At 33.6% G+C, this 25,010-nt stretch overlaps 1 protein-coding gene across 1 annotated transcript; it reads right to left on the bottom strand.

Annotated features, from left to right (window-relative positions):
- Positions 1 to 712: 712 nt before the first annotated feature.
- Positions 713 to 24,314, bottom strand: LOC138307838 (glutamate receptor-like). The gene is made up of 13 exons (XM_069248741.1): positions 24,174 to 24,314; positions 15,680 to 15,820; positions 14,612 to 14,965; positions 13,000 to 13,190; positions 12,023 to 12,199; positions 10,941 to 11,057; positions 9,473 to 9,649; positions 6,563 to 6,654; positions 5,700 to 5,790; positions 4,416 to 4,743; positions 3,616 to 3,833; positions 2,900 to 3,165; positions 713 to 1,354 (listed from the first exon to the last, which is right to left on the bottom strand). The coding sequence occupies exons 1-13, from the start codon at positions 24,298 to 24,300 to the stop codon at positions 1,054 to 1,056; spliced, it is 2,580 nt and encodes an 859-aa protein (XP_069104842.1). The 5' UTR covers positions 24,301 to 24,314; the 3' UTR covers positions 713 to 1,053.
- Positions 24,315 to 25,010: the final 696 nt, after the last annotated feature.

The raw sequence follows: 25,010 nt of genomic DNA, 5'->3' as shown, positions 1-25,010 counted from the left end.
ATTATTTCATGTAACACGGGACAGAAAAGTAATAAAATATCTGCTTAAAATGCGTTTTCTCAATATAGATATAATCTGAAAACGACATTCGTTACAAAATGCATGTGAATGTAGGTATGTTGTGCGCTCTTTGGGCGAAATGACTGCAAACAAAAACATAATTCTGACAGCTCCCTGCAAGTTGTTTAGTCGTCGTTAAGAAAATTGGAGTCGGTAATTTGATTGGTAAATTTGAAAAGACGTCAGAACGTAATCCCATATATATGAGATGTTGTCCGATCCTCTATGAAACGCGGTGGAACTAAATTTAATCAAGATTTTATTGAAGTTTATGAAAAAAGATCGAGATGTACATGTGGTAAGTTAGTTAAACAGTTATAAAACAGAAATGAAGGAGGAATTACTCGTCCATGGCAGAGCCAGCCATATCGTCAAAAGGGTATCGCCATAACAATACAGGTATATACAATTATAAAACTAAATGGAAGGTGCAGACGTGATGTAGACGCGTGAGCTTGCCTCAATATCACCTGTTTAAAAATGCAATAGTCAAATCGATATTCGAGTTCCCTGCTCGGTTTTTGCCATCAATTTATTTTTACAAATTGTAAAGTATTTTTTTTTCTTTTGAGTCAAATCGTACTCTATCTGTAAACAACACTGAGAAGTAAGGCGTCTTCAAACTTAAACTTATATTCAAAGAGTTCCACTAAGCGGACATAACTTTTACTAGTTCACTACACATAGATCTTGGTAACTGTTCAGTTAAATGCATCTACTCATTCATTCAATTACCATCGGTCGGGTCATCATGTACATCTTCAACCAACACTGTATAAAATTATACTTTCAACCCTGCTACCTCAAAACAAATCATCTCTTCCCTAGATACATTCAGAAAGGACGCAACTGTATTTTTAAAAAAAATAACAAAACAACAGCCAGTTTATCCAAGAATAACCAAGATAAATACTCATTAATTATTTTAATTCAATATAAATCTTATGTAGCAACCACTCATAATTAATATACATCCTATCTCAAAAATAAAAATTAAGATTTTGTTTGTTGTATATTTTGTCCTAAGAAATGGATTCCATTACTTAATTTTAAATCACTATTTCTTGTCTTCCGACATGGAGATTTTGTATGGTACCAAAACGATAACTTTTCTAAGGTGAGTGTAAGAGTTGCCAAAGCCAGACCTATTCCTATGAGGTAAAAGGCGCTCTGAACGTCAATCAGCGAAATTGTTTTTGCTGACGTCACCAACTCCCCGTCACAGAAATTTCTCTGGGGCCACCAGCGGGATTTCCAAATGTGTAGTAATCCGCTCTCGTGAACATGCAATAATCTACAAAAAAGAATTTTCGATTTTGATTAAAATATATATTTCGTAATGAAGATTTTGTTTTTCATAGGGAATTATGAGAATGAAAAAAAAAGATTTATTTGATACAATATATATTACTAATACAGTCTGGAATGTCAGAAATGTTGTGAAATATTAAAATAAGAATATAGATATAATTTCTGATATTGCTAAATTATATAAAAAAATATTGCTGAAAATGTTTGCAATTGTTTGAAAAGTCTCTAGATCTCTAAATCTTCTAGACAAAAAAGAAAGAGTACAAGATGATGCTAAATGCTATCAAATACGAATTAAAACCAACACTGTAAAACAATGCAATATTCCTTTTTAAAATGTATAATATTTTTGTTAACAAACGTTTTTGAGATGATAATAATCACCGAGTATTCCCTTTTTAAAACCTTACGAAAATAAGCACATTTATGATATTATATATATAATGAATATGAAATATGGATATCATTAATGTATAACATCTTTAGAAAGAGTGTCAGTGAGAAATGTTAGTGAGAAATGTTACTACCATTAGAAATGAATACGGTAGAGATTACTTCGTTATCTGATGCATTATCAAGATCTAATATATGGATCACCTCCCTTGTGTATGTGATTGGCGGGCTTTGGTCTCCGGAAGTAAAGATAACGCGTTTTTTCTGTTTTCGGTTATTGAAGAGTTCTTATATACAGGGGGAGATAACAACAGGACTATAGGATCACCACAGAAGTGTGCGAGGTGTATTTAATTGTTGTGGAGGAGTTACTTCCCTTTAGGTATGAAATTTATTATCATTTTATGTATTTTTGAAATTCCACGTACGATTTGCTGACATTCCCTTATAATCAGAAAAAATGCAGTTTTGATATTTAAAATTTAGGTAAAATTCAAAGTATTAGATAAGAATATTGTTGAAATATATCGTTACGAAAAACTATATGTATCGATTTATATATAAAGAGTATGCTGAATTTAAATTGAATAAAAAATGTTTTTGAGAAAAGAAATTAAATGGAGGAAATGACAGCTCTCAATTGCAGTAAGTTGCCCTTAAAATTAATCATCATCACATAAGATTTAATTCACGTTAATTTACTTACATATACAAATATAGTATCTGTTGGATTTAACAGATGGCACAAATGGTTATTGTGGTTGCAATTTTAATACACAATGATGATATTTTTAAGTTTAAGGAATGCAGCTTTCCCCTTTTTTTAATCAACAGTCATTACAATGGGTTTATTGCTCACAAAAATAATAAATAATAATGATAAAAATAAAATTGACAAATAAATAAAAATAAAGATCAAAAGATAAATAGTTAAGTTTTAAATGTATCTCTGTTATTTAAAAAAGTTATTTGGAATAAGTGATTGTCTTCATCAGCTTGCCTTGTCATATCTATTGATATAAATAGTAAATATAACTGTTTTTCGCGGGTCAAACATTTTTCACTTAAACGCGACAATATATTTAAAAATTCAATTGCACAAAACATTTGAAATCATTAACGAAGAAATACTTACTCGTCAGAAAACATTTTTGTATAAGGTGAAAAATTTGGAAGACCAAAGGCATATTGTAAAGGCATAAATTCATCATCGGATATGAGTAGTGAGCATTCCTTCGCCATCTTGATTTCCATTTGTGTTTTATCACCAATATAGGCATAGTCGCCTTCGAGAACTTTGCTGAAATGCTCTTTAGAATGGGAACTTAGGATACTGGAATCTGAAGAGTTGAACTGTTGCATCTTAGCCCACACCTGCATCAGATCAGGAGCGCGGGTCTCCTGTGTAGAAAAGAAAACATAAACTTTATGACCATCTAATGTTGGGAAGCAGCTCAAGTTTCCATGAGTTCATGATATACAGAGACTGAACATATTTGAATGTTATGCTGTCTAAGTGTAACTATGTGTAACAGTTCAAAGTGTAATACAAATACATTATAGGTGCTAACTGAAAACCGTCACATATTGACGGGGTAGTATTTTAATGAACTTTGCTATTGTTCATGCAGCAACGTACGTAGTTCGCACTTTTTGTGTTGACAAAAGATTACCTCGCTAGTCGACCTACTATATAGTATACCCCCTATGGTACCACAAGATGAGACGTATTTACATCAAATGCTACTTCCCATGAACTATACCCAATGGTAACCGCTAATGAGACTATTTACATTAAATGCCATGATCCATGAGCTACCCTCTATGATAGCCCATAATGAGACTATTTACATTAAATGCCGTGATCCATGAACTACCCCCTATGGTACCCCATCGGTAGTTCTCCTGTTGCAGCATGCCCACTACTGTGGAGAAGGGTGGCTTGTCTTTGTTGACTGTCAGGAAGGCAATAAGATTACCGCTATAGGTAGCCATCATGATGATACAGAATATCCACCAGGAACTGAGCAGAGTACGGCCTGTTTGTGACCGTGGGAGGTGTTCTCCGCCTAAACAAAGAGTATTTAAATATCAAACTCAAAGCATGTGCTCATTTTCGTATAATACACACATTAGATTATTTCCATATATTACATTTCTTTGAAAATCATGACGTAATGCTCATGAATACAGACGTCATAATCAATTTCTTCCGCAACGACAGATAAAGATATATCTGCAAAATTTATTTCAGAATTGCATAGAAGTGCAAGAAAGACTGGTTGAAAATAATTCATTGAATTAGAAATAGGCACTTGCTTAAATGATTAATATCTGATTAATCACAGAGCAAATGATTATTTCCTATCACTTTTTATGCAAAGCGATTTTTTTTCAATTTCGCGAGAGCTTTTGATAGGATCCTTAAATATTTACCAATTTCTTATAATTACATTAATGATACGAACCTGCATGTGGTTAAAGGGACATAACTCTAAATTTCGTTACAAACGACCTTTAGTTTTGATGATGCTAATGTAAAAGGTGATGACCATTTTAATTCGAGAAACGTTCGGAAACGTAGTGGGCATTGAATGTTTTCATACGTTCGGGTCATGCGACCATCACGTGATCACGTGACCTAGTCCTACCTTGCGTTAGAAGAGCCCCGTACATGTACCAAAAAGCATCTTGGTATGTGTGAAGTCCACTTTTGCCTTCCCTGTCGTCTTCTCCTACATAAAACGGACTAAATCGCTCAAATAGGAAAAGCAACAGTGATACAGTTGGAAGGGAAATACACACGCATAGCAACAGCTCCTCACTGAAAGGGTCTATCAGAGTCCGCCATTTTGTTAAATTTGGGTCTTTTTTCTTCATTAGAATTGTAGTATAGTCAATGTAAAATGAGTAGGTGAAATCCATAACCTCTTCACGCTTGGCTTGTGTCGATAGTGGGGCAGCGATAATATCAATTTCCTGCAAATAGAACAATGCTGAAATTCGATACAGGTTACCAGTGTCTTATTATGTCAACATAACGACAATTTGTTCTGTCTTCATTAACAATAGTGTAATTGTATTTTATTCTGCTTTTGACAGACTGTGACAAAACAAATCTCAGACAGTATTCAGTAATTTGACGCCATAACGATATCAATCTAGATTTTGCCTATGTTCATAAAACTATGATATTTTTATATTATTAACTAATTAATTATCTAGTGTTGTAATTCTGATTGTAGTGAGGATTCACCCGGCCATCTCACAAAATATTGTTACACACTACAGAGGAAGAAAGTTATTGATTTAACTGCATTTGTATTCAAACTGAACTCGTTCCTTTGAACAACTTGACAATTACATTCACATTCACAAACTGGTACTACTTCTATATCCACAACATAATTCTGTACTCTACGAATATAGCACAGTGCAAGTGTTAATAAATACGCATTTCCCCTGAAAAATATATTGTAAAAAAACTTTCTTTCATGGTGCGATTGATGTTCACATAATTCAAAATTTAAGTAAATTCACGAGAATTTATCACGCCGAATAAATATACATAATCTACATGTACATCTAACTATTTTAATGTAAGACATATTCAAACTTATTTTTAGATTCGCGAAAAAAAGTCTTCAAAAATGAAAAATGAAAATGAAAATTAGAATTAATGAAAGAAAATATGTTACCATATAACTAGTTTACATAAATTGCGAAACAAGTTATCTTAATCAAATCACTTTCAATGGGCCGAATCGTATGAGAGTCTTAGAATCAATTCAGGCAGATTTCAGCTTAATCGCAATGATAGCACTCGCCAAGATCTTCAAAATGTGTTTTCAGGATGGCATTTGTGGCGGCCATCTTATAATTATGGAGGGAAATGGGAGTACCCGGAGAATCATACGTTACTATCAGTGACCTACCCTTTTGGCTAGTTGCCCCACCATGCCTGTCCACGTGCCATTGGCATTGATTACCCCCCACTGACCATCAGGAGGACCATCTACTTCGAATCTGAAAACATAGACCGAAACTCTAGAGAATATTGTGTAGGCATATTGAATTATAGTTTTTTTAGCATAATTATGTATTATCTTTTGGTTTCGATTGTTCATGGAATAAAAATTGTAGTAGTATTTATATGTTCTTATCTAAAGTATTCATTTAAAGACGTATAAAACGTATATTTTATTCGTTGCAGATTTCATCAGCATCATCATTATCATGATCATCGTTACAATCATTACCATCATCATCATCCTCATAATCGTCATCATCATTAATAATAATAATTATACTAATCACCATGATGAAACCATCAACATCATCATGAAATAATTATCATCATGATGGTTTCATCATAATAATTATCATCACCACCATCATCATCATTATCATCATCATCATCACATCATCATCATCATCAGTGATAATAATTATCACCGTCACCATGATGAAACCATCAACATCATCATGAAATAATTATCATCATGATGGTTTCATCATAATAATTATCATCACCACCATCATCATCATTATCATCATCATCATCACATCATCATCATCATCAGTGATAATAATTATCACCGTCATCACCATGATAAAACCATCAACATCATGATGAAATAATTATCATCGTGATGGAATTATCATGATAATTATCATCACCACTATTACCATCACCACCATTACCATCATCATTATCATCATCGTCATCGTCAACATCATCAGCAACAGCAACAGTAAGAACTTTAATGACCTTTAATTACCTATATTTAATACATACGTGAAATTCAGACTTGATGCCAGATGATCTAATAAGTCAAAGCATAGTCCATAGTAGGTGTTGTTAGGTGAGGCTATAACAAACGGGGCCCACTGAAAAAAAGAATACAGTAAAGAATTAAGCGGACGGAACTCCATACTTGAATAAATGGACATAAGACACCTTGTGTCGTATTTGCAAACAACCTCATGAATATATACTCAAAATACATCAACAACGTTAACACTTGTGAGAAAATAAAATTTTAAAGATTTCTTAAAGACCATTTTTAAACAGCCCTCTAAAGCTCACATCTCTTTATGATGCTGGATAATATACTTGATACCCATACGAACCGCAGGCAATACATGCAGATGCAAAATATGTAAACACATTTTAAAATTCAGTAAAGTCTGTTTCTGACAGGGGAAGGCAATCAAGATTAGAATTTTATGAAAAAAAGATCATTTTTTGGTGCAGAATTCAACACAAGATGGCAAACCTTCCCTAAATATTGAGCAAGATGCTAAATCTTATTTTTTTCATTCACGAGTATGTGAGATGACCTTCTTCAACATAAGTGATGGGTGACCAGACTTGAAACCTTCACTTAACCTTGATGAATGTTAACATTATCTACTATGGAAAATCATTTGGTTCTGTGGTCTCATTAGCCCATTTTCATCAGGTGCTATCACTTTTGATTTCCACGTCGACTTCAAAATAGCATTGTAAACAAAACAGTTATTGGAGCGTGAAGATTACCATCCCGATAACTTCACCTAGACCTTGCCATTTTAATCACCATTTCTATTGATTTGCTCAGTGAACTAAAACATCGACAAGGCTTTTTATGTGAAGGTATCATAATAAAAAAAATATAAACAGCGAGTTCTATAATCAAATTATTGGACTATGAACTACCGACAACCTTTTAACGTAATTATCTAAAGATAATTGTTCCCAGACACGTATTTATCTATGTAAATATTCATAAGTTATCAAATGGACTGCTAATTTTCATCACCGAACCAGTACTGTAATGGTGTTGCTTTGTTATACCAGTCTGAACATGACCTTTGTGAGGAACAAATTATTGTCATCTCCTAATTTGAAGCAAAAAGTGTTTTCAAAATATCACCATAGTTCAATAACTGCGACACGCAATTGTTCTCAATGTTATTGTCATCCTTGCTAGTCAAAGGAAACGATAGGTAAGAACCATCTTCTATTAGTTTCCACCATTGACCGATATAGATGAGTAGGCTCATTGTAAGCCTTGGCCAGCAAATACCTGTTACTGTAAATCTGTTCATTTTTGTTGAGACATATTTTCACGTTTAATATATGAAAACTATTTACTCGTGGCGATTTAATTGCTCGACTTAAAGTCGTATTGCTGTAATCGTTTGAAACGTTTTTTAAGCAATTAGTATTCACGATTTCTGTCATGCCGACAAATACCGTAAATCAATTTTCCTACGCGACTATATTTTCAAATCAAAATAACGGGATTTTTCCTCGAATTCAAAACGTGAATTGAAATATCGTTTAATTTTATCAAAATGAATAATTCGCGGAGAAAAACGCTCGCAAAGTGATCTCAATCGCTAAAATCACTAAAATAATCCGTAAGCAAACAAAAAAAAAAAAAAAAAAAAAAAAAAGTTTGTTTAAAATACGCAAAATTCATTGCATTCAAAAAATATTGTTTTACAGAATGTCTGTCTTTAATCGCATGTACGCAACCTGTCTAAAATGTGGTATAGGGTTTTATTTAGGTTATTGTCATCTTGTGAAATGTTAGAATTGATCGCAGTTGTGATATTCATTATCTCTGTTTATCAAAATGAATAATTCGCGACTATGTACTCAAATCTATAGAGAACATTGTTATCGTGCTCAGTCAAAGTATTAAACTGAATAACCAGCAACATTTAAGCTTTTGTAATTTCCATGCATACATATGCAGTTTCATTGATATTCGATTGTCAAACGTTTAGAACAGGGCTTGAGCTTTTTGTCATTGGTTGGTTGTTGTGCATTGCATGAATCTCTGGTGTAGATTTGGTTACATATAAATTGTATGTATATTTTACTCCCGTTACACAATGACCATTAAAAAGACACCTCAATGCATTGTGGCTTTTATTTTGTCGATCAACAGGAAGTGGAGGCTTAGAGATATGCGTCATGAAGTTACATTATTCAAATTGAATACAAAAACGATGATTTATGGAGACAATCTATGAAATTTTTACTGCCATATGATATGAAATGGAGGAATAAATTACAATACCAATTGCAGTCAAGTGTCAAAACTGTGTTATTGTATTTTCTATTTATTTAATGAACAGAAATCGAAAAATACAAATCATCGTATTCAAACTGTTTGACATTTCCGTATAGTACATTTGCACATCATTATTGATATTTAGCAGCTTATTTCCTAAAGTGACACAAAAAATGTTTATACTGAGTTTCTTAATACATTCAGAAGGTAATGCAGTATCTTTAATTCTGTGCTGTTTATTTTGAATGGGTCTCATAACGAAATCAAAATATATTTTGTCTGATTTGCCAGAAGATATAGCAAGAAAATAAATGTTTTTGTATATGAGCCTGCTGTTTGTATATTTAGTGACCAGAAGCATATACTTATTTATATACATTTGTATTCGCTAATAGTGAATAAAAATGCAATACAATTGTAAAGTAATATAGGCTTGTAATAAAGACAGGAAAATAACCCAAGCTTCTGCCATAAATCCGTATATGGCAAACCACACAGTTTATCTTTGACATCAGAACTGTATGTCATCAAAATAAATAAAAAACCTTCAATATTGATGCTTTGTTTATTGATTATTATTACTAAGTTATGTTTATTTATTCTGGGAAAAGTAAAATGGGACTTTAAAAAAAACTGACCTCCAGGGTCGACACCGCAAATTTGCGACGATTGAACCCAAACCTCGTGTTAGGGAAAATCTCAGCGTGGAAGGCAGTATTTCCCATAATATCCACATAACCCACGTGACTCCAGCCACGTCCTCCGACCGTGAACATGAGGGTAAGCAAGGGTGACCAATGGCACATCTGTAATTCCTTTAATGAAAGAATACCATCACTGGTAAACATTCAAACAGTACACATGAAAGCGAAATGGACATTAGAAAAAAACCTCGTTTTAAATTTTGTCCGACTACTTCTTGCACTTTCCAGAACCGGAAATGTGAAGTTCAAAGCAGCGCATGCCCGTACATGGAACAACATATGGAATCTTTCAGGTTAGCCGATTATCTGTGCGTTCCATTTGCGGGTTCGTACCAGTTGTACCAGAACTAATGTACTCTATCTGTAATGGAGCGCGCTCCAGCCGAACTGATTCAAATGGTTCGTTTCTGGAAGCGTATCACTTGGATTTAAAATTGTGTTCCGATGTATTAAATTTGCTATCGAAATTTTCTTTTTGATAAAAACAAGCGTAATATATTAAAATTCGTTGATATTCTATAATGTATTGGCAAGTATTTTGAAACGTTTTATGCATTTCTTTTATATTCGTTATGCGATTAAAATAGAAAATATATTGATTTTAAATTCAAAGCACATCGTTAATATGGGTGCCGCAATATAAGAAAAACAAAAACGCGTTCCATTAGGCGGTGTCGTATCAATTCAGTACAACTGGTACAAATCTGCAAAAGGAACGCACGCACGGTATGGCGACAGTGAAACGTTAGTGACAATCGGCAGCCAATATCATAAACACTCTGCTGTGAACATTAACGTTTGAAGTTTAAAACAGTCACGGAAATCGGGATAATGGAACAACCTAATAAATCTAAAATTAGGACTACTAAACGTCGAGTCAGGTGTCATTGCTAACACGAAAACCGTATTTCCATCTTTATTTTTATTTTCATTACGGATATAATTGAATTTCAGTGAGGATGCGCTATAAAAAGTCAAAGACAGAAAAGTCTCTTCTTACACGAGCCTGCAGGAAGACATATCAGCACGCAGATTGTAATAAGTCAATATTGCTATAGTAACGAGCATTTCTATTGCCTGAGAAACAATCATCCCAAATAAAAATGACACGCAATCACTGATTTGCTGATACAACGGCGCATTGATTTCATAGAAAATATAGTCCCTAAAGAGGTTCGGAATTTCAAGGGATTTGAAAAGAAGATTGATTTACAAGGATCAACGAAAGAACGTTTTGAAGAAAAAAAAAATATAATAAAAAAATGATATAAAAAATGTTACAGTAATTTCTATTACAATTTTTCGCCTTCAATAGTCGATGATTATACCAACATGGAATAGGTGGATAATAAAAATAAAACCTAAACCAAATCACAAGATGGTAATAAGTCGTAATACTCACTGCATGTATGAAGTCCAAAATCATCTCATTCATCATCGATTTATTCATCGATATCATCGTGCTGTTAGAGCCTATATTGAACAAAGCTTTTCGGACAAGTTGTTGTACATCCATTGTCTATAAAATAACAGGAAGTTAGCTTATACAATATAACATGAGACGTTTCGAATGATTTTTTTTCTGTTATTGGTGCTCTGTACTTACCACTATATACATAGCGAGAAATGCTAAATATGCCAATATTAAATACAGTAACGTTATTGCATAATAGGATTTTTTCTAGTAATTTCATTGGTTAATATTGGTCATGTTGATATTTAGCATAAGACCTCGGTGACCGATGGGTTAGTATAACACTATATACGCCGAATCGGATATTTTAATTCATATATGGGATACAAATTTTATCTAAAAATAGCAATAGTATAATTTGAAATGCATTCTTAATAAAAGAAGAACGACGACCTTAGTATTCCATCTTGAAGAACACTATGTTTGGGCAATGTGACATCACAATAGCAATATCGAATATCCAGTAGTGAATATTATCAAAGTTGTTTGGCTTTATTAAGTTAATTGTGGGAAATGTATTTGGCATAAGTTTTTCTTTAGAAAATTGTCTCTGACATATAATTCATCAACTCAGTCACTTCTGAAGACATTTTAGGCTCTTCTAACGAAAGACTTAACCAGTCCATTATGATCTATCAGTGGTAAATAAGTTAAGTTAGGTGCCATCAAATAATTTCTAGGAATAATTGCGATGTTTGTTGGAATCGTTTCTATTGACACAACAAAACATATTTATATATATTATCATATTATCATATCATATTTATGTCATTTATGTATGATCTACAGAAATATTATTCAAATCAGATTTCTACGATTTAACTGATCTATCCTCAGGAATTCATAATGCACTTTTCACACCCTGACATTGAAATATTTCAGTTGTCTCTTCAGTCAGGCGTGAATGTTCCTGTTACACAATTGAATAGATATTTATAATTCGTTTATGTCAATCATTATATCATCAAAAAAGGTAATTGTTTAGACTATAAAATAATTATGATACTTACCCCATTCTGAGTTGCGACGAAGAATGTCGGAAGGAGAAGTAGAGCCACGTTGTCAATGCTCTCTGTATATGTCTGAATGCGAAACATATCCATATCATCACTCAGTAAAAATACCATCCACAGAGAGCGGATACTTAGCGAGGATTTCCTTTTATTATTCCGTACATACTGGTCTGCCTGCAGAATAACAAGTATGTCAACGTCATTTTATAAACAATTGCATATTGCAGAGTTATCTGTCCTTGCGGGAAGGTATTGGTTGTGACGTCATGTGTACAAAATAATGACGTCATAATGGATACCTACCCACAATTAGGGTAACCCTGTAGATTCATGAATTGAAGATACTTAAAGAATTAGAAGAAAATAGTCAAAACAGTTTTTTGTAACATACATATAACTGTATTTGTGACTAATAAAAAAATCAACAAGCAAGAATCTCAAAATATTGTCTTTCTATTACTTTCAAGACCAATAATATTTCTAAGAATTAATAAGAAAAAGATTTTAAAAAGTGAAGTATTCATTACTGAGTAATTTTGAGAGGAATCAGAACTGAGGTCCCAAGCAGAGACAAATAAACCTATATAGACCACCAAAGTACCAGGGAAAATTAAACATTACTGCCAAGTGGTCTCTATGTTCAGGTCATATTGAGTTACTGTAAACCAACTTTTATTCGCGGCTATTAAATTTCGCGAATTGCGTTTCAAAACAAGTTCGTGGAGATTAACTTTCGCGGAACACACTACATATAGTATGATACATTATAATACTTAGTCATATCGATCATAATTCGCGGAGATTAACTTTTGCGAATTTAAGTCGATCGCGAAATCCATCCGCGAAAGTAAATCGCACGCAAATAAAAGTTGGTTAACAGTAACAGCAGTGTTTGGGTGACGGAAAAGGAGCTTCATCAAGTGAGTGATCTTTATAGAGAGGTGGCCGCAATGACAGGGTTTTATCATACTTACGGTAACCAGCACTTTTTCTACGGAGTTTGCGTTGCCCATGAGAGTGATATTGATTTTCTCGTAATCTTGTGATTTGTCCAATGTCTCCATCAAATTGTTAATCTGCTCGTTATCCATGCTGCCAATTTCATATGTAATTACAAAACGACCCTCGTCGGACAATATCCGGATTACTCTATCCACGTAAAACTCTGCAAGTGTTAACCATATGTTATACAGATATCAATGATGAAGAAAAATATGAATTAATTGAATACGGGAAACAAGTATGGCATCCGGTTGCTATATCTATTGTTATTATAACCTAATAATGAAACAATAGTAATATGCAATACACTGTCCGATTCCTTTGTTAACTTTATTATTTCATGATTCATATTGTCTTTATGCTTATATTTTTCTATTGAATATCAAAGAAACACAATTTAACAAAGTATGACAATTTATTGACTCGTGCCCTATCCGGGCCTCGAATTCACGATCTACGGCACCCAATCGCCTAGCCAAACATATCTGCGCCTTGTACCACTGCGCCACATCCATATCCCACATTTTTTGTATCATTAATACAATATTTTGAAATGAAATGCAAATTAACTCCTATTTTAGAAATACCTATGCTGGGAAAGATGATTGATGCGTATTGCATAATAAGAATTAATTTCCTGTTTTCATCATTGTTAACAACATGAAATAATCATTGTTGTAATACTCATTTGCTTTCTCGAACGTTAACAACACGAAAATTATTTATTTATTCCCCGTTTCAAATTGTAAGAAAAAAAAATTGTGACAGATACCTGCATTTCATGATTTATTTTATCATTCCCTCTCAATAAACTATTAACTCATCACCCTTCATATTTATTAGCATACCAAACAATATTTGTTACCTAACTGTAAAACTTGAGAATTGATTTAAGGATTAACTTGAATAGATTTTTTTTATGTTATAGAGATATATCACAAAAATCTGAGTGTACTCTAAATAAACCGCCAAGCGGTTTATGATGAGAGTACACTCAGATTTTTGTGTTATATCTCCATAACATAAAAAAAATATTCAAATTATCCTTATAATTCAATTTACTAAAGATAACCTCTTCAATACTCAAAATTCATTTTTGGACTCTTTTGTCTATGAAATCATTACGCTGTCATCTCAGCCAATTAGAAGCCACGTTACAAAACGCGACGCCATTTTTTCCTTTATGGGCTGATATAAATAAATTTTTAAGCCAATGAAAACGCTCTTAACAAGCAAATATTATGCAATGAATATATAAGCATAATTTATCATCATTGATATTTAAAGCACGTAGTCATTGGAAAATATATTCCCACAGATTAAACAACCTTATCTCGTAAACCGAAAATCCAGTTTATAAACATTTATTTACTCATACCCTATATATAGTCAAGAGCAATTGCATTCAAATTAGCGTAGTTGCAATAGTGCGTGAATGCGACACGATACATTGGACATGTCTCTGTATCCTACTGTGTTCATAACATTTTTAACGCAATCAAAACACTGGTGATATGCCTATAAAAACTCAGATAATATTTGAATTAGCTATACCAATCGAAATTCTAATTTAGCTATGATTACCTATTGATTTATCATACAGGATAATCAGTTCCGACCAGCGAAGGTGATGCAGCACCGATAGAATGTTAGAATCAAGGTAGGACAAGCTGTGGTTAATATAAGTCGAGGACAAGTGTTCCTGGCTGAAAAGTGGAGGTAAACATTTATCGCTTTGTGTCGTCATGTCCGCCGGCGAGAAGGACGATTGGCAGTTGTTGTCTCGGTCGACAAATATCACTGGATTGGTGTTGACTCGGCCACCGAGAGTTAATATTGGAATGTCCTCTTTAATGATTTCTTTTGGTAAGCCACCGATGCCCGGCAGGTCATCAGCGAGTAAAATGGCGTCCATGCCTCTGTGTTGGAATTCAATTACTGTAAATCAATAAAAAAATATTGAATATACGATAAAATATAATTATGTTGTTAAGCGTATTAATAACATCAACAGCAATTTGGAATAGAATATGGTTAAATGTTTGGTATGTAATTATTTTGCTTCATGTTCTATGTAACTGTTATGATCAGTAAGGAACGGCCTTCCCTGTAATGAGTATACTGTACAACACTTAAAATTCGCAGGAATAATATTCGCGGTTTTTTTTGTAAAGAGCATATTCGCGGAGGGTAAAATTCACGGTTCACAATTCCCATAATTCATTAAACTGTCGTCCTTAGGTATGTTATTGAACTTCTTCACTAATGTTTAGAATTCTTGGATTTCAGTAAAAACGCGAATACCGAAAATAGAACACCCGAAAAATGTACCCGCTAGACAGTATGTGAAGTGATTGCGTGTTGTGTATCATTGTGATAGCGGGATCTCACTTAACAATATTGCCAAAGAAACTATGTAAACAATAAAATCAGCCAGGTCGCACCTGTGAACGATAAAAAGTTTACTTCCAAACAAATTAAGATCAGAATCTACCGCTGTCATTCACTATGTATGTCAATGCAAATGGATGTAGTCCAAATCCTGTCTCACACTGCTGAGCGTTCAACTATAGATGCAAATGTGGCACACAATGACTGTATTTCTTAAACTCACCTGATCCCACGGAAGGTTAACTGTGTGTCTAAACTCACCTGCTCGCACGAGTTTATACATGTCAATGCTGTCGATATAAGTCCAGTGCAGTTGGACCAACAGGGACTCGTCCCAGACTGTAGTAGACGTAAATGTCTGGTTAGCGCCGTTTTGGTTGTGGCACCCTTCCGCTATAACACCTATATGTCAATGAAAATATTGAAGGGACAATTCTGTGAAGTTTATTCTGTTACATAACAACGAAGCAAAATATGACATAAATATATTGTTCTACATTCCTTAGGCCAAAAAAAATGTCTGATAAGGTTTACCCGACCGACCCTATTATTTTTCCCACGGCCCTAACCCCCCCCCCCCCCTGGCCCTAACCCCCCCCCCCCCCCCTTATTTATGAATTTTTTATTTTGAATAGTCGGGAATTCGATCTCAGACTCCGGTTCCGGCCATCATGTTAGAGTGAAAGACACTAAAAAATTTTTTAAAAATCCTGACCGACCGACTCTATTTTTTGCCAATGTAACCCTAACCAAACTTTGTTTTGCCTTATGAAACACATAACAAAAACATGTATTGACAAATTCCACAACATTGTTAAAGGGACAATTAAGTGAGGCTTACTCTGTTGCACAACCACGAATCAAAATATGACATAAGTGTATTATTCTACATGGAACATATATAGCAAAATATTGACATATTTCACGACATTGTTAAGTAATTTAAATGATACCGTTGAAATTTCAAATCATATAGCAATGCGATTAAGCAGCTACAATATGTACGCTGTACGCATACCCAAAACAATGTCACGTACATTAAACAAATGTAATACATAACCACTGTTATTAGGCAAGATCATGCACCTACTAAGGTAAACACAATACTGTAAGAGCGAGTAGTTCTAGACAAAGTTGCTTTACTCCATTGGCAAGGGTCAGGGTTAGACATACAAGAAGTCACGCCACAATGTGCAATGGCGGACAGCGAACGAGATCACAGTGCGCTTTTCTGGCATATCAAAGTAAAACCAAATAGTTTTACTTAAATTTGTTTCCGAGATTTGTGCATGTTTTAATGTGCTCTTAGACTAAATTGTTTCTTCAAATAAGTATTATGTATAATTCAACATTGCTTGTAACGAGCATTTCCATTGGCCATCATCTGATAGCGTCACCGTTCGTAACATAGCATCATGATTGGCTAATGCATTAGTTTAAATATTTCACAGAAAAAAACTTTTAGAAAAATCTTAGATATCATTAAGTTATATCGAATATCTTTATGTTATTGAAACATACTATACATCCATCTTTCTTTCGCGTATATTATAGATTTCTTTCTTTTTGAGAACAAGTTCGCGAAGATTAACTTTCGCTGTTTTAAAATTACATGAAAATATCTATCATTTTAATCATGATTTATATAAATATTTGCGAAGATAAGCCTTTGAGAATTTATTCTATTCACGAAATTCGCGAAAGTGAGTTGTACGCGAAAGAAAATTTGTTTACAGTAACACACAAAACCCATGTACTATCGCCATGAACCACTTCACGAATTATTTTGAATTTACTCTTATTTTTGTTTTATGTCGCCGCTACGCTGTGTTTAGTATATACCTTGTGAATTCGATTCTACCACTATAACCTTATTAAAAATAACCTGTACTTGAACTAGATTCACATGACATATCTTGTGGATCGAGCAACGCGTACTTCCGAATACATTGTTGTGCTTTCCAGACTGTATTTACTAAAAACTTTTTTCTATTTACAATGCACTTTGGATTAATCGATCGCGACATTTGATTACGAATATGTTATTGTACGAGAAGTCGTTAATATTATTTACTTTATGTTTCGGGCGCTTTAATGTGGGAAATGTTAATTACTTCAGTGCTGGTTCTCATTTTTCTATATTGATAGTGATGTACTTAAGTATGATCAGTGTAATTGATGTACCTACTGTTCCGTTTCTAGTACCACAGCATTGTACCAGCAAAACGTTAAGTCATCGATTAGCAATGACAGCGATGATGAAGATTTTGAGTTCTTTGTGATTCACCGCCTTCTGATGTACTGCATGTTTAAAACGTGAAATGCTGAGGCAAAATTAACGGTTACGATTTTAATCGGCAGTTTACGTTCAACCTCTCTTGTCGATCGTGCATTTTAATACTGTGGTGCACCAGTTACTTCCCCTTGGGGATGGGATGCAATGTTGTGTGTCAATGTAAGTATTCAAACGCCTAGAGGCCTATATTGCCAATACATTAACAAATACAATTACATCACAATAAAAATTACCCAAGCGAAACATTTCAAATGTGGAATCATGTTATTTATAGCTCACATGGGAAACAAAGGAGAAAAAAACCCTAATCGGACGTCAGTATTCCCTAAATTAATGACACATTCAGTACTGTACCATAGCTATTGGATATATTCGGTTACCTTGGTATTAGGTCATATCTATTCATATCAATACAGCTATGCTGGTTTACGATGATAACATAGTAATTACCGACCAAGGTCCTAGCCTTCTGTTAATTATAATGTATGAGCTCTATAAATACTTATATTCAGGATAGAATAAAACCGCCATAACTATATCTATCGATATCATAACATTACAAATAGAACATTATTGAACAATAGATACCATGAAATGAAAAAAAAACTATGATCTAAGTCTGTACCAAAATGATGTCGATCACCTTTCATTATTTAATTCTCCCCACGAACAAATGGAAAGTTTGACAAGAAAACATTTTTTACTAAATAAACAAAGTCAACGAAACTAATTTATGAGGTTTATGAACATGCTTTCACTTTAAGGAATTCATATTCAATCTTCAGCTTTATACATGTTTACAGAAGTTAAGGAAATTATTAAGTTAAGGAGATTACCTTAACTTCTGCAATGCTTTCTAATGGGGAATCCTAAGTTAAAGAATTCCTTAAAATTAAGGAGTGCTATTGGAAGTGGTCTGTAGTATCCTTGGTAAATATTCAAACTCACGAAGGCATTCTTTGATTGTCAACAATGTCAATTAAATCAAAACCTACTCCGCGAAAAAAAATTAAAAGCGAAAATATATTGTGCTGTATGCATCAATAGCGACCGTTGTAAACACCATTCATGATATATACATTTATCATTAACTTAACGTTTCGGGATATTATTTTGTAATAAACTAAACCGTATAGTAATCAATTTCATCATTACCTGACACATATAATCTTATCCTCCATATTGAAAAAAATAAAAAGGTATGAATTATGAATGCGTAAAATGTTTCATTTGATTTTCGAAAACAAAACCTTATCAATAACAAAAGGTTCGTTCAATCGTCACTGAATAGATTAAAGATAATTAGTTAAGGGAAGTGAGTTGTGAAGCTGCGTGCCTAGCATGGAAATAGGATTAGTAATATGAGATGAAAATCGAGCAGAGCATTAATCGTATTTGTATTTTAATGAGCTGTCATTTCGCAATTTTCATTTTTTTGCGAATATTAGTTTAGCGATATCGCTTACACGAGAACATTAGTTTTATACATCTTTTACTTTTAAATATTTTTTTTAATAGTTTAGAACATTTTGTTTTGCATTTTCGCAACGTAATTTTCATTTATTCGTCAATTTAAATTAAGCGATATCGATTATGCCAAAACGTAAATTAAACCCATTTTTTTAATTTAGTAAATATTTTGTTAATATAGAACATTATTTTTGCCTTTTTGCAAGATACAAATTTCACGATTTTCATATTTTTGCGAATTTTAAAGTGAATGAAATTAAAATGATCAACTAAATGGATGTCCTTGATTTTAATTACTTAAACTCAATAGGCCATGGGCTAGGAGGGTCCCACATGCACCCCCCCCCCAAACCTCCGAACCAATATTTTTTCTGAACCCTTATGACCCACTGATCACAAATCCAAATGTTAACATTGCATAAGTTGGGATGAACTTCCGGTTATGACGTCATCAAGATGGCCGCCATCTCAAATTTCACTAAAAATTGAAAAATAGTCATAACATTAACATTTTTCAACCGAAGTAGACAAATGAGGTATCAAAATGACCACAATAGAACAAAAAATACATATCAGGACCAAAAAATCCAATTTATGTAGTGATTTCTACGCAGGAAAGGAAAAAATCGGATTTAAAGCTCAAAAATAGTGATTTTTCAGCAAATTTTTCATATTTTGTTTGACGCAGCAAAAATGTTTCCCAACAGCAATCTATTATTTCTAATAAGTTTTTGACCACTTATCAATCAGTTTAAACAACAACAACAACAAAAACCAATGTTAACATTGTATAGGTTCCGGTTATGACGTCATCAAGATGGCCACCATCTCGAATTTCACTGAAAAATGAAAAATAGTCATAACACTAATATTTTTCAACCGAAGTAGACAAATGTGGTATCAAAATGACCACAATAGAACGACAAATACATATCAGGACCAAATAATCCAATATGTGTAGTGATTTGTACGGAAGAAATAAAAAAATAAGCTTTTAAGCTCAAAAATGGTGATTTTTCAGCAAATTTTTCATACTTGGCTTGACGCAGCAGAAATGTTTCCCAACAACAAATTATTACTCGTAATCAGTTATTTAAACTCCTATCAATCAGTAAAAACAAAAACAACAACAAAAATATATAGAAATGCAAAAAAAGAATTATTGTTATACCCTCAATTTTGTAGATTAGCAGCGTCTCAAAAATAACACAACACCTACTGATAGCGTAACAAATGTAACCTAAGCTAAGCCTGTGTTTCCGTTAATATCATTAACAGTTCCCAAAGCGTTTGTGTCTTTGAAAATGAGCACATTCATTGTTTATTTCCTATGCATAGCATAAGCAAAATGTCATATGGTTACTACAATGTCACTAATATGTCTTTCACTGGTTCTCAATGATAACCATTATCATTGTGCGTGCTTTCTCGCCTCACTGACCTATCCACTGAAGAGACTCGGCATATCTGGTAGCTGGTACATGCAGTCCGAATCAGAGTACTCGAGATATCAGTATCCAATTCGTCGAAAGCCAGATCGACGTCTTCGATGTCGATGAGCTCATGTGACACTGCATTACCAGTGTTGTTCTAGCCTTTTTTGACCAATGCCAGAGTTCATATCAGGAACAACAGGTTCAGGGATGTGGGATCTCTTTCAGATTCTAACATATCGTACGTATATGCTGTTTCAGACTTCTCCGGCATAATGGAAATTACACCAGATGCACATTCTTCCAATGGTGGAATTGGTTCTCTTTAGCACATAACTCCATAATTCGTATGAAGTACTATTCATCAATCTTGTGGACCCTCGTGCAACCATAAATGGCACAGGTGATATCATAGAGGTCATTAATGAGGGCATAAATGTTAAATGTTTTTCATTGGTCTGACTTTTCCCACTCCCTTGAAGGTGCTGGTTGTGTCACATCTGGTGTATGCGCAAAGAGACCATTGAAGACTCTCCAGTAAAAAGTTTTCTAAAGTGCTTTCCAGACTTGGCAAAGAGTGAAACTTCACTGCAGACCTCATTTATGACCTCAAAGAATCCACCTGTGCCACCTATGGTCACTGAGGTTCACAAGAATGAGGAATTGTGCTTCATACGAATTAAGGAGAACCAACTCAACCCTCCGCAGAATGGTGTCTTTTCCATCATGCCGGGAAAGTCTGGAACATCATATACGATATGTGAATCTAGGTGAAACTAGGTTGGAAACAGGAAGAGCTCCCAGATCCCTGAAGCCGATGTTTCTGATCTTAACTCTGACCATGGACAGTTGACAAGTTAGAACCACGATGGTAACCCGGTAATGTAATGTCACATCAGGTCACCGAGGTCGAAGACGACACTCTGGCGAGAAAGCACGCACAATGAAAATGATTAGCATTAAGAACTAGTGAAAGAAATATGTGACACTGTAGTAACCATCTTATATTTCCTTGCGTTATACACAGGAAACAAACAATGGATGTGTTCATTCTAAAAGACACAGTATGTTTCGAAAAGTGTCATGGTATTTACGGAACTTTAATTTGATACCCTATAGCTATTAGTTAGCGTTTTGCTGTGTATAATTCAGTTTGAGAGGCTACTAGTCTACAAAATTTCGAACATGAAAATGGATTATTTTGAAGTCCCACTTAGATATTCAGCCAACTTTAAATTCAAATTTGTTAAGATATAAATCGTCAATAGCCAATGTTATATTCAGGAAATTCCAAGACACCAGGAAACTGTAGTGTTAGCGGTTTGGAAAAAATAACAATCATATGCCGCATCCGGTGATGTTTTGTAAACAAAATGATGGTATAAACAATTCTCTTTTGCATTTCTATATATTTTTGTTGTTGTTGTTTTAACAGATTGATAGGAGGTTTAAATAACTGATTACGAATAATAATTTGTTGTTGGGAAACATTTCTGCTGCGTCAAGCCAAATATAAAAAATGCTGAAAAATTACCATTTTTGAGCTAAATATTTTTTTTATTCTGTCAAATATTATATTTTTTTTTGTCATTTTTGTTTTCTATGTGTCATGCGTTTCAAATCACATACGAACTTAAACTTTGTGCTTTGTTGCTTAAATGATTGACATGGTCAATTATAGAATGGAATTTTTTGCGTCAACTGAAAATTGCTGAAAAATCACATTGTATTTTTCCTCGTCGTTTTTGGTCTATTGTGGTCTATTTTCATTTTGATACCTCATTTGTCTACTTCGGTTGAAAAATGTTAATGTTATGACTATTTTTCAATTTTTAGTGAAATTTGAGATGGCGGCCATCTTGATGACGTCATAACCGGAAGTTCATCCCAACTTATGCAATGTTAACATTTGGATTTGTGATAAGTGGGTCATAAGGGTTCAGAAAAATATTGGTTCGGAGGTTTGGGGGGGGGGGGTGCATGTGGGACCCTCACCATGTGTATATTGCAAGTTTTTATGTGTATTTTTGTGGTAGCTAAGGGTATTTTCTGTTGTCAAGACAAACCATTTTTGGTTTCTAATGATTTCTTTCAATGTATTTCAAAATGTGAACATTGTCGATAATTATGTAACTTTTCATGTGCATTGATTGTCAGAAACTATGTCTGACATGGCAATAAATGTCCAACTATAGCTATTTGTTGTTGTACTTTCATGGAAACTATATTTAAGCAAATGTTGAGAAAAATAGGTCCACAGAGATTTGTTTTATTTAATAGTATTGCTTCATCCAACCAAAATAATATTGATGCCATTTGAAGAAAATCCGATGATAAGTAACAAAATTATCCAAATTACGAATGATCCATAAACTGCCAAAAAGACCTTCATAGTTTACAATAGCATGAATGTTTAACCTAAAATTGAAAAGATTAACCCAAAGTGTGATATTTAAATGTGTTACTAAAATAAATTGACGCAATAACTCCAAAACGATATTCATAGTCCACAATATCATGTTGATCTTCACCATAACATGCACCAACATAGAGATTCCAGGGGGAGCTTATATTGAAAATGTATGCATCTATGTAGTAAGTAGTTATTGCGTTGTTTTTTTTAAAGTCGCGCTTGCTTTTAGCTTTTACATGTGTATCGTCACACAACGTTTAAAAGCAACGTACTTATTGATCAACAAGTTAAATATGCAGCAACTTGTCGTTTAAAACCAGATAAAAATACAAATAAAATTCTCCAGTGGGACTGTTGAAATATGTATTCGTCTCGATACATTAGTGTCAACAGCTAAACTTGTTTGTATCCATCTATCGGTGTTGTTGAATTTCATACAAGTAACATCGATTCCGTTCAATGAACACTGTAGAACGGCGTTGCATTCTACTTAACGTGTGACAGTATACATTTCATTGCTGTATGACATGCAACAGGGCTTTGGTGATTCGTGTTGTTTCTATCGAGAACAGTAAATGTGGAAATTTATGGCGATGTGAAAATTTATGCTTATTATTCGGAAAAGTTTCACCGCGAAAAAATCGCTGATGCGTAATATTCTGTTTTGTTCATAAAAACATGTTTCTTAAAATTCAAAGGTATGTGTATAGCGAAAATAATAAAGGCACAAAATGTCACTCATGCAAATTGCGAAATTGAATACTCGCTAGTCACATCCTCTCATTTAACTTAACTGCCAACCAAATGATTAAAATGAACACATAGTAAGAATATGATATCAAATAGAATTGTTTTACATTGTGCATTGTAAGAGATTTCAGCTTTGTTTTATACATTCGGTAACAGTACACCCGAATGTTAATTATATTAATTTTGTTGAACTGTTGAGTCCAATGCATGTATGGAAATGAACACTTGAACCTTCCTAATTTTAACAATGATAGGAGATAATTATCATTTGGCATAAGAATATAATATACGGTAATGCATTGTTTATAGAGACTAATATCTTTCAATTCATTCAATAAAAAACCAAGAATAAAAAAACCCAGTAAAGCTACATATTAACACAAAATTACTTACCGATGTCCAACATAGGTGTTTGCTGTGCACTTAAACACACTTCAAAGAACAAAAGAATTTCACAAATGAATACGACGTCGATCATGGAGAGTTTTATATATCCCATTGTGATTTCGGAACAACACATTTACAACGACATTATTTCACTCAAAAATAAATTCCAAAGTTAATGAAGACGTAAAATTTAGTACAGCAGTGCAGTTGTTGTAACGTTTACTAAACAGAGAATGATCAAAACATACAGAGCGTCGTAAATAGCTTAGTTAAAGAGAAAACGGGTAAATTCCATAACAAGCCGATCCATTATACTGACATCCAATTCTTGAATTTGGTCTGAAAAGACAAAACTTTGAAACACAATTAAAATAAATATCCTAGAAATTTATGCAACATATTACGTGTTATACTATCCATGTTTAGGACACGACTTCACTAACGAATAGATCATCTGATTAACTATTGGCTGTTGTATTGACTCGGTTTACGTCGTTATTCCACGTATTTAAACCTCCCGATAGGCTTCCAATTCCCTCGGAAATTGGCTAGCGTCATAAACACATACCACATGCTGTTGGTAACACCATTTTATTCTATTACATTATGATAAGCCGATAGTCAACCGTGTGTTTAGATATTAAATGCACATTTACGTTAAACCCTTAGTTGTTTGAAAGCCAATGTAATCGATTCTGATCACTGTAGTCCACTATTGAATGATGTTCTACTGTATTATAATGTTAACCCGAGCGGGACGTCCCTAGAATAACACGCTACTGGCTGCAAGCAATATGCATTACAGATACGTCCGGGCGAGTTTGCTTTCTATTGTCGTACTTC

This window comes from Argopecten irradians, chromosome 14 (genome assembly GCF_041381155.1).
Source record: "Argopecten irradians isolate NY chromosome 14, Ai_NY, whole genome shotgun sequence".
Lineage (NCBI taxonomy): Eukaryota > Metazoa > Mollusca > Bivalvia > Pectinida > Pectinidae > Argopecten > Argopecten irradians.
The sequence above is the reverse complement of the archived record's forward strand: the minus strand, read 5'-3'. Positions and strand labels throughout refer to the sequence as shown.

What these genes read in the sequence shown, in the direction of transcription:
- LOC138307838 (XM_069248741.1), bottom strand. Translation starts at nt 24,300, where the DNA reads ATGTGTTGTTCCGAAATCACAATGGGATATATAAAACTCTCCATGATC. An exon ending in TTTTGGACTTCATACATGCA is followed by an intron (nt 9,650 to 10,940) that starts GTGAGTATTACG and finishes CTTTCATTAAAG; the next exon opens with GAATTACAGATGTGCCATTG. An exon ending in ACAAAAATGTTTTCTGACGA is followed by an intron (nt 1,355 to 2,899) that starts GTAAGTATTTCT and finishes TCTTTTTTGTAG; the next exon opens with ATTATTGCATGTTCACGAGA.